The sequence below is a fragment of the Ovis aries genome, chromosome 2, assembly GCF_016772045.2.
Source record: "Ovis aries strain OAR_USU_Benz2616 breed Rambouillet chromosome 2, ARS-UI_Ramb_v3.0, whole genome shotgun sequence".
Lineage (NCBI taxonomy): Eukaryota > Metazoa > Chordata > Mammalia > Artiodactyla > Bovidae > Ovis > Ovis aries.
This window is the reverse complement of record NC_056055.1, coordinates 89208632-89225728: the sequence shown is the minus strand read 5'-3', so window position 1 is coordinate 89225728 and position 17097 is coordinate 89208632. Positions and strand designations below refer to the sequence as shown.

The window sequence follows — 17097 nt, the reverse complement described above, 5'->3', positions numbered from 1 at the left end:
ATTCCCTTCTAAAAATATTTCCTAAAATTAATGCTCAGCATGGTTGCCACACAGAGCTAAAATATATCCTCACATAATGTTTTATATACAAAGACTTTAAAAAAGATAAACAAAATAATCCCATAGACTTTTCATTTTGTGTATTTTAAAGTGCTTAATCCAGATTTTGACATAAACCACATACATCCTAGTCTCTGAGCTTGTATGCTATCATGAATTTCCCTATGGAAAATATTACAGAATGTGCGTGACATGTTACAAAAGATAAACTATGGGGCTAATAGACTTAGATTAAGAATGGTGTAATGAGGAACATTTAAAAGCAACTGTCATCACACCAAATCGAAATAAGTACATTTTTAAAGTGATCTGAAAGGAACAATGTGATTTCCGCCCCCGCCACCCCGCCGAGGCCCTCCACCTGGCCCCCACCTTTTTTTTTTTTTTTTACAAACACCAAAAAATGAATCTTTAGGAGGATCTCCCAGAAGGGTGTCGTTTACCACTAAAATATTTCATTCCAGCAGTTGAAAGACCATAAAAGGGTGAATGTCCTCCAGAGTCTCTAATAACAGTAATAGATCTTGTGTTACTATTCACAAGTGACCTCTCAGTCAGGCGATTTAATTTTTCCCCCTGCAGCATGGTTGGTTTCCCACACAGTGTAATAACAGTTTTTGCACAACAAGACAATTCATCTGATTAGAAGGACTATATTAAGTCTTTCATGAACAGCATGTGTCATTACAGCTTCAGCTAGGGTTTGATTTAAGATGACCTAGTATATACATGCATGATTCTTCGTTTTTCTACTGTTTTAAAAAAGATTCCTGACTTTCTTCAGCATCCCTGGTTTCAAAAACTAATTAAGAACTCATCAAATTGCTCAGTGAGCACTCTAAGTCAGGTACTAAGAATTCACCAGGAAACAGAAATGTGTATAAGGTTTCTCCTTTCTATGTGGACCAAATGAAATTCTACTAATATCCCAAAAAACAAACCAAAATAAAAAAAAAACATGAAAAGGGACAGAATGAGCATAACTGGTTATTGTAATTACTTTTATGTTTCACAACATTTCAACAATGCACTGTTAATTATAAAGACAATATGGCATTACCAAGAAAAACTTCAGACAAAGTGAATTTTGAGACTCCATTGTAAATCTCAGCAAAGCACAAAAAATTTAAAATTGGAAACCAGAGGAAAAGGTGTGAAATGAAATAACCATCTGGCAATCTCTATGATAATAAACGGTTCAGCATCATTCAGTGCCCACAGAAGCTTAAACCTAGGAATGTCCATCCATTTCTTACTGCCTTGCTGATGAGATTGAGAAGCTTATCCAGAATCTCTGCAGCAAAGGGCTATAGTGACAGTTGGAGGAATTCTTAGGAGTTCCCTTAACCTTACTATCTTTAATTTAGGCTAATATTCTTGGCTTCCCCCTCCCATCTCTGAATCTGGGCAGGCTCCTCTGAGGAGTAGCATCAGCACTCCTTTGCTACAAGGCTAGGAGTGTCCTTACACCCCGCCTGCTCAAAAAGATTCTCCTACTGCTCCATGGTCAGCAGCCCAAACCTGTAAGATTAAGTTCTGTTTAGACTTTTGATGCAGGTAAGATGCTCTCTTCCAGTTTGATTGTTCCACTCCATCTAGGAATTCCGCTTCTTTGAGCAGAGGTCTATATGTCCCATGAGTGCTAAGTTGCTTTGGTCGTGTCCGACTCTTTGCCACCCTATGAACTGTAGCGCATCAGGCTTTTATATCCATGGGATTCTCCAGGCAAGAATACTGGAGGGGATTGTCATGCCCTCCTCCAAGGGATCTTCCCAACCCAGGGATCGAACCTGTGTCTCTTGTGGCTTCTGGATTGCAGGTGAATTCTTTTACCGCTAAACCACCAGGGAAGTCCATATGCCTCTTAAGCAAACTCTAAAATGAGCTGAGACAATTCCACTATACTTGCCTTGCCCCTGCTGCCCACATTTTATCCATAGGAAATGCTAACATATCTTTTGCTTTGAATAAATTCTAGGCACACACACAAGTCAATTCCTGCATGGTGGTACTCTTTCTTTTGTCTCCACTATCCCAGCAGCCAGCCCGCCCATTACTTCCCATTAGATGTGGGTGGGGAGGTAGTCATCAACTCATTGCAAATGTCTGCCCACTCCAGCTGCAAGGGGTCCATGTCAAGCTGGATGGGGGGTATGGAGTTTCATTGCAATCTCTGTCACCAGGCTTGAGATAAGGGGCTGGCTCTTGTAGGACTCAGCAGACTCCAGCAACTTTCACCAAGAATCCTCCCCCTTTTCTTCACCTAACCTTTCATTTCCTAACTTCTAGACCCTTGATATGAGTAACAGGCTAAAAATTGTAATAGTACTCCAGCCTTGAGGTTTATTCCTACTACTCTTCAAATTCTAGAGGGTATTCTGTATCAAAACTCATTTTAGTATCTTAAGGTCCCTACCGAAAATTCTAACATTCTGTTGTATAACTTTATCTCCTCTATGTCCCATTATCTCAATACTTTAGATAAATTCTCATCTCCGGCTTGACTGCAAGGCTCTTGTATCTTCTTTCCAAATAACTGTCCAGTATCCACTCCAGGATCAATTTTCCTCCCCCTACATATCCTAGCTTAATATGGCACAGTTAATACTTGCAGTCTTGTTACCCACTGTCACCTGCCACACATCTGTGTCTTTGCATATGCTCTCCCATCCTGCTAGAATGCTTTCCAGTCCCCGACATCAGGGAAACCCGTGGACTTCTTCCTATGTGTTCCAGAGACATTTATATACCTACACAATGGCAATCGCCACCTTGTACTGAAAAGTAATTTTTAATACCTCTGGCAACAGACTAGGATCTATGATTCCTGGAAACAAAGACCGTGTCCTTTCATCTTAGTATCACCTGAACTTGCCATGTGGAGGGTATGTAATATATACATGTTGAATGATTAGACCAATGGCTTAAAAATGCTTGATAAATAAAATGGGACCTAATAAAAGCAAGATATCTACAGTGTTTCAAGCTAAATGATAATTCCACTTAATGCAGATCAAGTTGCACCATTAAAGCTTGAATACAATTTGACAACTAAATACACGTAAGTACCGTAAAATGCCACCAGTATAATTATCACTAATAACTCAGACTACGAGAAACAATGAAGGTAGACAAGACTGGATTAGAGAAAAATGTTAAGGAAATAAAATTCGATTACTGTCACGTATATACTCTAACAAACTAATTAGCCAAGTGTTGCCAAGTACCAGTCCCTGCTGATGGGTCTTAATGAATAGCTAATTTGATCATTTTAAACTGGCACATTCATTGTACTAATGCAAATGAGCAAGCTCAAACTGCCTAAAAACAACAGCATCAACATCAGCTTATGTTTTAACTCAGCCTATATAAAATTACCCTGAACACTAAATTAATAGGATTTCATTTAATAAGATTTTACTGTAATCTAACCTAAACCCTGTCCCTGGACTCCACACCGTTTCCTCAATTAGTCTGGAAAACACATGCAAATATTGGAAAAGAGTTTATTGTTTCTAGGATGGTGGGCACATACATCTAATACATTTGTGTATTAATTCAACGAGGCAACAAAATAAGTGTCAAACCCAGCAGTTGGGCAAGGTTGCTGCTGCTGCTGCAGCAAAGTCACTTCAGTTGTGTCCGACTCTGCGATCCCATAGACGGCAGCCCACGAGGCTCCGCCATCGCTGGGATTCTCCAGGCAAGAACACTGGAGTGGGTTGCCATTTCCTTCTCCAATGCATGAAAGTGAAAAGGGAAAGTGAAATTGCTCAGTCGTGTCCGACTCTTCGCCACCCCATGGACTGCAGCCTACCAGGCTCCTCCGTCCATGGGATTTTCCAGGCAAGAGTACTGGAGTGGGGTGCCATTGCTTTCTCCTTGGGCAAGGCTACTAGGAGGCAAAACAAGGGAGGCACAGGTTCTCTTGAGGAATTCCTTTTATGAATTCCAAACCTAATTGTGATTCACTGAAAATTTCCTTTGACGATAACTATAGGACATTTCAGGATGGTTAATTTGTCCTTATTTATCTTTAATGCTGTTTGTGATATGACAAGTTCAGATTACATATTTTTTTGTATGTTGGTTTTCTTTAGATCGAGAAAAGAAATACACAAATTCTCTTAAATGCAGATGTCAACCACTACCACAACAGTGTGCATAAACTAGAGCGGCAAGACACGTGGTCTCTAAAAGTCCAACCAATACACCAGAAGCCTGACATGTAGAAATGATCCCACTTCTTAACTATCTGTCTGGCTCCACTGAATGTGGAGCCAGACATCTAACCCATTTGAAGTAAACTGACTTTAGAATGCCCAATTTCAGTATATCAACTACTCTAAAAACTTGCCAAGATGTCCACTGTATTATCTATTATGAAAAGCTTACAACTGTCACTAGCAGGGTAGAACCCCAGTGTGCTGAAAAGACAAAGGAATAGCGTTAAGTCTCAAGACTTCCAGTGAGGGAGCTCACATAGTTGTTTAACTTTAGTAATTTTGAAGTAAACCTTTCCCACTAAACCCAGCAAATCATGGCCCATCATCTCAATTACAGCTATCAGAGAGTGGCTTTAATTGTGATGAAGTATCAACAGCTTTCTTTTACTTCCCTTTACTTTCTTTTACAAGAAAATTAAATCCAAAGTAGAAAGGTATTGCTAATGAACCTACGGTTCACCACATAAAACACTCCAGTACCTCCAAAAATTTATTTATTCCCACCTTTTGCCCAACGGTAGCACTCAAAAAGGATCGCATAAGTGTCGTATATAAAAAGTAGCACTTCATTTGTAATAGAAACAGGCAATAAGACTCTACAAGTTAATTTCAAAGATGTTTGTTTAACTTGGACTTGTTCAGCAACAGCTCATGCCTCACCTATCCCAGGTATCCTATTACGACTTAGCCACTGCTTTCTGGGCTTTTACAACCATGTAGGCTTCCCTGCATCATAGCATGTATCACAGAATATTCTAACTGTACACTGGCCATCTTCCCTACGCACTGTGAATCCACCAATAATTATCTTTGTATCCCAAGTTCCAATTAAACTGTGCGCCCCAAAGAGGTTCTTCATGACTACTTACTAAATGATTCTTTAATGCCCTGTCAAGCTCTTAAATGAATAGCATATCTTATTAAACCTTTTAAATACTTCAAACTTTAAAGCTAAGGTGTGATTTTTCTCAACATTTTATAAAAGTTAGTTTTCAAAATAAAGCGACAACAACTTACATTTTTGTTCACTAAAAGGCCATGTCTCTAAAGAAGTCATACAGATGGCCAGTAGGCGCATGAAGGGCTGACTATTGAAAGGCTGAAGAATAAACGGTAGGAGATGCCTACTGGCAGCTTCACCCTGAGGTGTCTGGCCATGATACAAGTAGGCAGGGGGCCAATACCTTCTTCTTCCTTTCCTGCCCTCTTGACTAAATAAGAAAAAATATATTCTGGCAGTGGTGGACTTCATGAATTTCTCCCTCTAGAAGAATTCCGCATGCCTGTTATGAAATTCAAAGTTACCACAAAATCTGTTACCCTCTGAGTCCTTTGCCAGCACTAGAAGCCCATTCCAAGCAGGTTTAAAGCGGAATACAAAGCTACTGCTAACTAATAGCCAATTCGGAGCAGACAGACTCCGCTGTGACAAATGCAGTTCTAGGCCCCATGCTCAGCAAATTCCACCCGCGTCCTCTCTGTTACTCACTGTTCAGTGACACAACAAGACAAATGGCTTTTGTTTCAGTCTATTAGTAAGCCAGTGAGTGTCACAGCGATATAGGGTTAAACTGAAAAATCACAACAATTCTATCAGTGAGAATTTTAAGCAATTCATACTCTGTAGTCTTCTTAGAAGAAACTCAGCCTACTATGAGCACTCAGGAACTCAGGAAAGGTAAGAAATTGACACAGGACTGCTTTCCTGAGTATAAACTCTAGGCTTCATGCAAAAAAAAAAAACCTGAAAAAATATTAAAAAATTTAAATGCCAGTTAAAAACATTTCATTCTACAGATATCTATGTGGGGTTTATAAAGAACAAATAAACATATTGCCACAGGATGGAGTAGATACTTGACCTTGTATTTTCATCTGTGTTTCTCTTTGTCTAATTGTTTCATGCTGACAGGCTCATCCCAATTTTGCTCTAGGCATAATCGATACTAAGGCTACAAGGGAATAGTAGTACAGCATTTCTTATCTGGAAAGCTCTTTATTAAAAGTACTGTACACTCTGGCTTCTTTGTGCTGGTATGAAGAACACAGGAAGCAGGCTGACTTCAGGGGGGCAGCAATTCATAGAACTCAGTGACAACAGAACAGAATGCAATGTGTCCAAAGGCTCTGTGCAAGATCCTTTACAGAATATATTTTCTCCTTTTCTCACAGCAGTAGCTTACAGACCATTAAATTTCACACATTTCCTATTCATTTTCCATGTTAAAATATGGCTAATGACCCAGAGGAGAACCATCACAGGATTCTGCCCTGAAAGTCAACTTTTTACTGTTTGATAATCTATGACTTCTAAAAGACCAGCACATCCTAGGCCATGAACCTGCCCTCATAAGTGATTTAAATGGCTCAAACATGGGTATGCTGTCAAAACAACACCAAAAAAAAAGCCCTGAAAACATTACAAAGGATAAAATAAAATTATCAAAGGTTGTAATTGTTTCATTAAGACCTCTAGCTAGACTTAACAATCAAAAGGTAAAAAGAAAGCAAAAGTCCACAGAGTTGTAAACGCAACCAAAACCAAAGTAAGAAAGAAACAAACAAACCAAAGAAACACAACTCTACCCCACTTACAAACAAGAGCAGAGCATGTAAGTACCAAGGGTTTGAAAGAGGCATTGGGTTTCACAAAAAATTTGTTAAGTTCCTCAGTGAAGGAAGCTAAGGAGGAGACCTTTGGTTCTCTAAAGCCAAATTCATAAATTTTTCTTCTTTGGCATATTTCATTTTATAAACAAGTTAAAAAGAAATTATTATGCCTTACATGTAGCAGTTAGAGTTCTTCCACTGAAGGTGAAATACTAAGCTACTGCACGATTTTACTTTAAACCATCTCAGCCTATTGAAAAGTTATTCATTTGCATGATTAATGTTCCATTCAGATGTCTAAGTATTTAGTCTTGCCATAAATGCTTAACAATATAAGTAGAAACATAGAAAGAAAACACATTTTCCTACGTTTTAAAACCACTAGCAAGCAGCCTGGATTACAAAAGAGAATATAATCTATTGTCAGGTGTTCTCTTTACATCTATTTATTAAGAAATACTATTGAGTAGCTAATAACCTATAGGAGGCTTTTGTTGAATCACACATCTATGTAAAAAGTAGCTTCTTCCAACACTTCTATTATTCTTTAGGATATAATGCTTTGGGTAGAGAAATCTCAGTTCCAATAGTTACAGGGAAGCTGTATTGTACTGTACAGTCAATAATATAGCTAAGATAATAATTATTATATATTTCATATATCACTACACAATAATTATAACAAATATTATACTAATTAGCCAATGCTACAGTTAATATAATTTAACTAAGCTAATAGATATTAGAGAAGGTTTTAAGAGGTGAGCAATATCCTTTTCTTCTCAAGGGGCCAGAGTACTGTGAGGAATTGGGGGTGAGGGTGAACCCCAGGCAGACACAGAGAGAAGTTTATTTGAAGCTGCCAGAAGGAATATGGGTGGGTATTACTTGAAATCAGCGTCAGTCAGAGTTGGCAAAGAAATAAACATAATTCAAAATGGGAAGGAGAGTTAGGAAGAGAGGAAGAAAAGGCCTGAAACCCCCTCTCACCTCTCTCCCCTCCCTATCCCTCTGGTTTGTCCCAGAGCACCAGCTTTGGGAGCCCAGCTTCAAGCATCACACTTGCACTGGCCATCTAGTTTACATATGGTAATGCGCACGTTTCAGTGCTATTCTCTCAAATCATCCCACCCTCCATCAAGTATGATTAAGAGGCACACAGTACAGATCACTGGCCAGAACAGCCATCATCAAAAAATCTACAAAGAAAAAAATGTTGGAGAGGGTGTGGACAAAAGGAAGCCACCCATTGTGTTTGGTGAAAATGTAAACTGGTACAGCCACTATGCAGAGCAGCATGGAGGCTCCTTAAAAAACTAAAAACAGAGCTACCATATGATCCAGCAATCCCACTACGGGGCATATGCCCTGAGAAAACCACAATTCAAAACAAACATATGATCCCAATGTTCACTGCAGCACTATTTACAATAGTCAGGACATGAAGCTAGTGGAAAGCTGCTATATAACACAGGGAGCCCAACCTGGCACTCTGTGACAACCTAGAGGGGCAGGATGGGATAGGGGTGGGGCTTGGAGGGAGGTTCAAGAGGGAGGGGATATTTATGTATATAGTTATGACTGATTCACGATGTTGTATGGCAGAAACCAACGTAACACTGTAAAGTAATTATACTCTAAAAAATATGATCAACATACTTATTGAAATAATCTATAATAAAACAAGCAATAAAATAAGGTGCTATTATCAATTCTATTTGAGACTGTACTGGAGTCCTAGTCAGCGTAGTTGAAAAAATAAAATAAAATAAATTTAAAAGATACATGCACCCTAATGTTCACTGCAGCACTATTTACAATGTAGAGGACATAGGAGTGACTTTAATGTCCATCAACAGAGGAATGGATAACGAAGATGTGGTGCATATATACAATGAAATATTAGTCAGCTGCAAAAAAAAAAAAGAATGAAATACTTCATTTGCAGCAACACGTATGGACCTGCTCCTGCCGCTGCTGCTAAGTCGCGTCAGTCGTGTCCGACTCTGTGCGACCCCATGGACTGCCGCCCACCAGGCTCCTCCATCCATGGGATTCTCCAGGCAAGAGTACTGGAATGGGTTGCCATTGTCTTCTCCGATGTATGGACCCAGAGATTGTCATATTGAGTGAAGCAAGTCAGACAGAGAAAGAAAAATATCACAAGATACTGCTTATATGTGAAATTTAAAAAAAAAAAAGATACAAATGAACTCATCTACAAAACAGAAATAGAGTCACAGATGTAGAAAATAAACTTATGTTTACTGGGGGTAAGGCTGTGCTTAGTCACTCAGTTGTGTCTGACTCCTCGTGATCCCATGGACTGTAGCCTGCCAGGCTGCTCTGTCCATGGGGATTCTCCAGGCAAGAATACTGGAGTGTGTTGCCATGCCCTCCTCCAGGGGATTGTCCCAATTCAGGGATCGAACTCAGGTCTCCTGCATTGCAGGTGGATTCTTTACCATCTGAGCCACCAGGGAAGCCCATAGAAGTAGGGTGATAAATTGGAAGATTGGAATTGGCATATACACATTACTATATATAAAGTAGATAACTAATAATAAGGACCTACTGTATAGCACAGGGAACTCTACTGAATACTCCCTAATGGCCTATACGGGGAAAAAAAACTAAAAAAGAGTGGATATATAGAACAGATTCATTTTGCCATACATTGAAACACAATATTGTAAATCAACTATACCCCAATAAATTTTTTTTAAATACTATAAAATTAAAGTTCATAAAATGTCCCCATTTAGGCCTAGGATCCACATTATTTCTTGATTAGAGATTGTGTTTATATTCACACCACTGATTTCAAACTAGATATGGCCAGATCTGGACAAATCACAGAGGTAGGAAATAGCTTTCTGAAGAAGAAAGAATAAGGCCAACTGGACATTACTGTTTATGAGCCATGAAACCATATGCTTCAATTGTCATTCAGGCATCTCTTAGGGCAGACTGAATGATTTATATCAAATTGTGGCAAAACAAAATTACTCACAGTACCAGAAAGGCAGGAACTGTTACAGAAACATAACCAAAAAGTACATGAATCTATCAACTGCAATTTCCAGAAAAAACACTAATTTAGGAATTAGATGGCATTCCCATATATTATAAGCACAGACTAAGATATGAAAATCTTCCTCTAAACTAAATCAATGTGTTTAAAACTTTCAAGACCTCCATGGGAATTCACAGAGAATGCTTATTCTTGGATCTTTCCCCAGAACACTCTAAGATATTCCTTCCAAGAATATAAAAGGCACTTAATTTTTACTGAGCACCACCTGGCCTGAGCTTATATCTTCTGCAAATTATGTCTCATGATGTCTGGGTAAGAGAACTATATGGATTATTAGTAACTGCTGACAGCATTTCTAGACATGGAGGAAAAACATTTCTTACTTTTTTTTTAAAGTGTTGATTTATTGCCGTAGCCTTGAGTAACTATCTAGTTATCTTAACATCGTCATCTGTATCCAGTTAACTAAAATGGTACTCAAAAGGCCAAGTTTCCTTCAGACTATCTAGCTCCATTAGACTTCCACAGCCATAAATGTATTAAACCCAGTGGAAAATGCATGCCACAGGGGAACCAGGTGAGGAGGGATGGAGGATGAAAACTCAGGGGGGAAGGGGATCCATCAGTGTGCATGATAAGAATAATAATCACTTTTTTATAGATGACCAGTGCAAGTTCGACACATGAAGCAGGGGACTCAAAGCCCATGCTCTGGGGCAATCCAGAGAGATGGGGTGGGGAGGGCTGTGGGAAGGGGGTTCAGGATGGGGGACACGTGTGCACCTGTGGCTGATTCATGTCGATATATGGTAAAAACCATCATGATATTGTAAAGTAATTATCCTCCAATTAAAATAAATTAATTTAAAAATAAAATAAAATCATCAGGTGACTAATTAATAAGGAACTATGAGAATCAGGCTTATAGAATGTGAATGCACTGATCAATCTTAACATTACAAAAAGTGAGACAATCCAGATATAATATTAAACGAACACTTGATTTTCAGCAAAGATGTGAATACCTGATTTTCAACAAAAGGTAACTCAATGGAAGAAAGATAGTCTTTTCAACAAATGCTACTGAAATCATTGAATACCCATGCATAAAACAAATAACTTTTTGGACTGATTCAAATAAAAACGTTCTATTTGATTATGGTGGTGATTATGTGATTGTATATAACTGTCAGAACTCACCAAACTGTAATCTTAGAAAGAGTGAATTTAATGTATGTAAATTTTTCCTTAATAAATCTAAGTTTAAAAAATTACACTTTTAAAAAGGTATATTTTCTCATCATTATTAACTCTAAAATTATTAGTTGATATTGATAACTTGCATTGATAAGTACTATCAAAAATAATTTCCATTAGTCTCATAATAAATAATAACCATCATACCAAATATACTTCAAACCTGGCATATCTTTCAAACTTTTAAAAGATTTTCTTTCACAAGATTTTACAGTAGGATTCTTATAATAAATTATGGTGTTATACAAACACAATACTTAGATAAGCATACTGTTCGCCAGTAAACTCTACGAAGAGGTTATCCTTTCTCTAGAGGAGCTCCTGATCAAGAGATCAAATCCAGGTCTCCTGTATTGCAGGCAGATTCTCCACAATCTGAGCCACCAAGATAAGCCCATATAGAGGTAGAAGATAGCCTTTAAATTCTTACTTTTACCTACCTATTAACTTAGCATCTGCTTACTAGTAGGCTAAGACTTTTCTTTAGTATTTATCTACTCCCCCATGAATTTGAGCCAATGATTGCTAAAATACAACACTATCTTTTTATAAAGTAAGAAACATCAAACACACGTGAAATAAGAATACACGTCATGTAGTCATGTCAACTTCATGAAAGAAGTAGAAAATACTCCTCCAATAAGAGATCGTGACCCTAATGCATCCATTTGAATCTACTTCAAGCAGTTATTCACAATTAGAGAACTTGTTTTTTCTTTTTCATTCTTTTTATGTGTTTGGCGGGGGGGGGGGGGGGGTTGTTTTTTTAATTGAAGGGTAATTGCTTTACAGTATTTGTGGTTTTCTGTCATACATCAACAAGAATCAGTGTTAGGTACACCCATGCTTTCAAAATACTCATTCTTAACCTTTTGGCTGCTTTTCCTTCTATTTATAAAGACCAGAGAAATGATATGATATGGTTATTTCATAACGAAAAGAGAAGAAAAGAACACTATCTCCCACTTCTAGTCTTCTTTTATACTTTTCAAAAGACTTTAACTCCACTTGTATGTTCTTATTAATTAACTACATTGCCTTTGCTGCTGCATGAATTTGGGTAACTATATTTAAACATTTTACCTCACCATTCACCTTAACAAGCAAAATTACACCTTTTTTTCTCATTTCTTTCAAAACTTCTAAGAAATTATCAATAGGAGCATTATATTTACTTTAATTTATGTTAATAGCACTGCTTCTTAAAGGACTTTTATTGAATAAATAAATGAACCTGTATGGTCACTCCAGTGCTTCCTAACCATTTCCATTTCATGGTACACATGAAAAATGTCTATAAGAATACTGGATCACACTAAAACTTCAAAGACTAAATGTATTTCCTGAGTATCAATACACATATTGATACAACATATGTTTTATACCAGTGGCAAACATAGGTCAGGTAACCTACTGAATGACTTCCTCAGATTATCTCTAGGCATTATTTGTGCATTTACTATCCTAAAGAGATTATCCAACAAGGTGTCAACAGTGAAAAAAGCATCCAGTAGAATCAGGATTGTTACAGAAGGTGAAGAGAGATAAAGCAGGAAGCAGGCTGAAATGACTCACATTACTCATACACCGTAAGACAGAGGTGCTTTGAGTACATTACGGATCCACTTGCAGAATCAGACCAGAAAAGGTCTAGTCAGAGGGAAAACTTCTGTTACATATCAGCAGTTGTTTACTTGACGAAAGGGAATTAGTGCGACAAGTTGGGGACAAAAAAGAATTCCCCATACACTAACTTCACATCTTAAAGAAACTCACTTATCCCACCTTTACCATCAAATTGTGTTCCAAAAGGAACATATAACTTTCCTTAAAGAGATGGACTTTTTCCATACCATGCTTAAAAAGGAATACAAGCACAGGCACTAAGATAAAGAAGATAATAAAAACACCATACCTACTTGGTTATGAAATCCTTCCCTTCACAGGAAATACATTTTAGACACTCGACCCAATGGAAAAAAATTACAGATGCCCATGCTAAATATATGGTTCATTAAAAGGGGGAGGAGGGACTTTATTAATAATGTCTGACGTCTTTATTATATTCTAAGAACTGTACAGATAGAAAAAATGACTCTTTGTCTTCACATTCCAGCATGTTGATCAGTACCATATATAGCAAGGACCCAGTATTTTTTTTTTTTTTTTTGCTTATTAAATGGCTGAATAAAAATAGGATTAAATTCCAAGAAGTTAAAAAGAGATTAATGCCTATTATATAGACACATTTATTCTGAATTAATTAATTTTTCCACCTTAAAAGATTGATATTAGAACCAAGGGCCATGCATCTTGGAATAGGGTGCAAGAGTTAATGAAAATGTTAAAAAAAATTAGCAAATCCACCAATAACAAAAACAGCAGATTAGCATCCTGTGTAGATTCTCACTTGAAGTGCTTTCACTAAAGAAAATATTCGCATCACTAAACATACATCAACTCAGAGGAAGGAGGGGAAAAAAATGGGAAAATAAAGATAGCAAAGGAAAAAGAAAACTGTACTTTAAAACTGATAAAAATCATCCACAAAGAAAGAATAATTTTCGATTCCAATGTCAATCTTTTCCCTCCTTACTGTTCTATTATTTTCTCGCTTTACCTGAGAGGAATCGGCCTGGGCTAATTCTGTAGTGACCTTCAGTATTTGGTGAAGATTTCGTCCCTTATCTTCAACAAGGAGGTAAGCCAGCAGAAGAAAGACATGAGCAGGGATCACTGTGGTTATAGGGAGCAGTGACTCCACGGAAGCCAGCCAGTCACTTGCCGCAGACTCTTCTCTCATTACTTCAAGGATCCTCCAGGCTGTAAATATTGAACCATACATGCTGGTTATGGGGAACGCAAGCTTGTAGGAGAGCTGAAAAATAAACACACAAAAAAGTATGAATAAATGAGGTAAATCTGTCAGAAATATATTTCTGACATTCATTTATTCTTTATATTTCAAGAAATAGAAGAAAATCGATCCTTCCAACAAAGTGAATACAAAATTTTCAATTCCTGACTCAAACCTCTCTGCACATATCGGAGCCAATAGGATTACACAAGAAGAAAAGAGTTGCCAGATAGGAACCCGAGAACAGTTTTATTAAAAATTATCCTCATGTTTACCATTCGCTCCCTGTTGGGGCTTCCCAGGCAGCGCTAGTGGTAAAGAACCTGCCCGCCAATGCAGGAAATGCAACGGACACAGGGTCAATCCCTGGGTTGAGAAGATCCCCTGGAGTAGGAAATGATAACCCATTCCAGTGTTCTTGCCTGGAGAGTTCCATGGGCAGAAGAGCCTGATGGGCTGCAGTCCATGGGGCCACAAAGACTTGGACACAACTGAGTGACTGAGCAGGGCAGAGAAAAAAAGGGGGCAGGATCAATATACAAAATCCAGAGGCCACAGAGTTTGGAAAACGCCATTATTACATAAGAGGTATTTACCAGTGAGAATGAAGATAGAAAAAACAACAGCAACAACACTGTATTTGCCCAGTCCCAAGCCCCAGTAAGAGGCAGCTCAGGGCAGATGGCAGATTTGGACTGAGGACAATTCATTCTTGTAATAGTATGTTGATAGTAACAGAGTTGGTTCAGCTGGAGTCTGGAAATTCATTAATAGTTTGTAGGTAACTCCTGCAAGAAGCAGCAGCCTGACAGCTCTAAATTGAAATGATACCCAAAGAAGACGTTATGCTTAAGTCAGTCTGAGCAATGGCTCCTCGTGGAAGTCAAGTGGTACAATCAGGGTCAGAGACTGGATAGAATTCTGCCATTGTGAGTGGCATGCCCAAACAGCCCAGAAGAAGCCACAGATACTAAAGAGGAATTAGATATTGCCTGTTCAAAAAATAATTCATTTAGAATGTGATGAGACAAATTAGAAATCTCTAGAGTATCACTGTCCTATTATTAGAGACTCACTTACATGAATAAAGGTAACAACTGAAAGGATGAGAAGTAAAAGTTAAGCCTTATGAAACTTTTTAATAACTTTATTGAGATATAATTCACATATCATTAGATCTAGGCTTTTAAAGTTAATAACTCAGAGGATTTTAGTAATTCATAAAGTTGTATAACCATCATCACCAGCTAATTTTAGAACATTTTTCTACACCCCAAAAGGAAACTCCATGCCCATTAAAGTGTAAGTCACTCAGTTGTGTCTGACTCTTTGTGACCCCATGGACTGTAGCCACCAGGCTCCTCTGTCCATGGGATTCTCCAGGCAAGAATACTGGAGTGAGTTGCCATTTCCTTCTCCAATGTCCATTAAAAGTCCTTCTTTATTCCCTCTGATCCCCAAGCCCTGGCAACCATTAATCTGTTATTTTGTTTATTTCATATAATAGGAACCACACAATATGTGGTCTTTAGTAACTAGCTTCTTTTATTTCATATAAAATAAAACTTTTTCAAGGTTCATCCATGTTGTGGCTGACTGGTATCTATCAATGCTTCGTTTCTTTTCTTTATCAAATAATATCCCACTGTATGGATATATATTTTGTTTTGTTTTTTCCCACTTTTTGGCTATGACAAATAATGTTGCTATGAATATTACTATAAAAGATTTTGTGAGGACATAGATGTTCAGTTATTTAAAGTATATGCTTAAGAATGAAGATCACCTTTATTTGAAAATAAATGCCACTATAAAAACATATGAGGAAGCTTTATCTTTTCTGATATGGAAAGATCTCACACAGGAAAATACAAGATACATACAGTGTGCCTGAAATGCTGAGATTATTTTAAAGGGACGCATAGGGACTATATATTTGTATCTGCATAAATATGTACAAACACACACACACACATTTGGAGTGTGACAAGACAAATCAGAAATCTGATTTGTTATTAGAGACTCACATGGACTCGCACACACACACAAAAGCATTTAGACAAACAGAAGAAATTAATAACTACTAATCTTCATCTTCTTCATTTTGAGAGTGTGGAAATCGGACAACCAGAATCAAAGGTGAGAAAGAGACTGCTCATTGTATATCATTTATGACTCTTGAACCATTTCAATGTATTAAAATACTCTATTTATTATAGTCTTGTCTCGCTAAGAATTTTTTTCCGAAGAAAGTGAAATTCATTAAAGACTAGAGTCAAGTTCTTTAGTCTAATGACAAACAGCGTTGGACTTCAGATTTAAAAGACCAGGACTTTAGCACAGCCATGACAGTTATTAGACAGTTATTAAAAACTGGTGCACAATTTCTCTGAGCTTTACTTTCCTCATCTATAAAATGGAAGTAATGCCTACCTCCCTGCCAAAATTATTGAGGTTGATAAAGAAATAGTATCTACAAAGCACCTAGCATAGTGCCTAAAGTTGCAAAATAAAGGAAAATATTATCCTTGTCATCTTCAGGAGAGAAAAATAAAATTGCTGGATATGATTATAAAAGAAAATGATTGGAAATCACCGTGAACCATAAATTGACTAGACAGCAGCGATATTACAGAGTAAACATATTAAAACAGAAAAGTAATCCTACTGTGCTTAAAGTATTAGTCCAGGTTTAGCCTCTGTTTTTCGTCTTTTTGCCTAAGGTTAGAGTCACAGGAAAAAGGCATGACGTTGACTAAGAGATCACAGAATGGTCTCCCTGTCCCACTGAGCGACAGCTGCCACAGGCATGATCCCAGGGCAAAGGTGCCACCGAGGTTTTTCTCTCAGCACCAGCCACCAAATCCTGGCCCCGTGGAGTGCTGGTAGGCCCTGAGTTTTAGAGGAGAAAGTAGGTGTTTAAAGATAAAAGACAGGCTTATGTTAAATGAATTATATCTCAATAAAAAAGAGAAGAAACAATAGAAAAGTAACATTTAAGTGAAGATGAAATGGTTGCACAACATCTTCTACATATGTAAAACAGCTGC

At 37.7% G+C, this 17097-nt stretch overlaps 1 protein-coding gene across 3 annotated transcripts in view; it reads right to left on the bottom strand.

Moving 5' to 3' along the window:
• Positions 1-17097, bottom strand: part of FOCAD (focadhesin) — a 298144-nt gene that overhangs the window by 172090 nt on the left and 108957 nt on the right. For all 3 annotated transcript variants that reach the window (XM_027964571.2, XM_042243479.1, XM_060409523.1), the window contains exon 11: positions 13811-14068. In XM_027964571.2, the coding sequence (XP_027820372.2) occupies positions 13811-14068 (258 nt within the window). The remainder of the gene's footprint in view (positions 1-13810; positions 14069-17097) is intronic.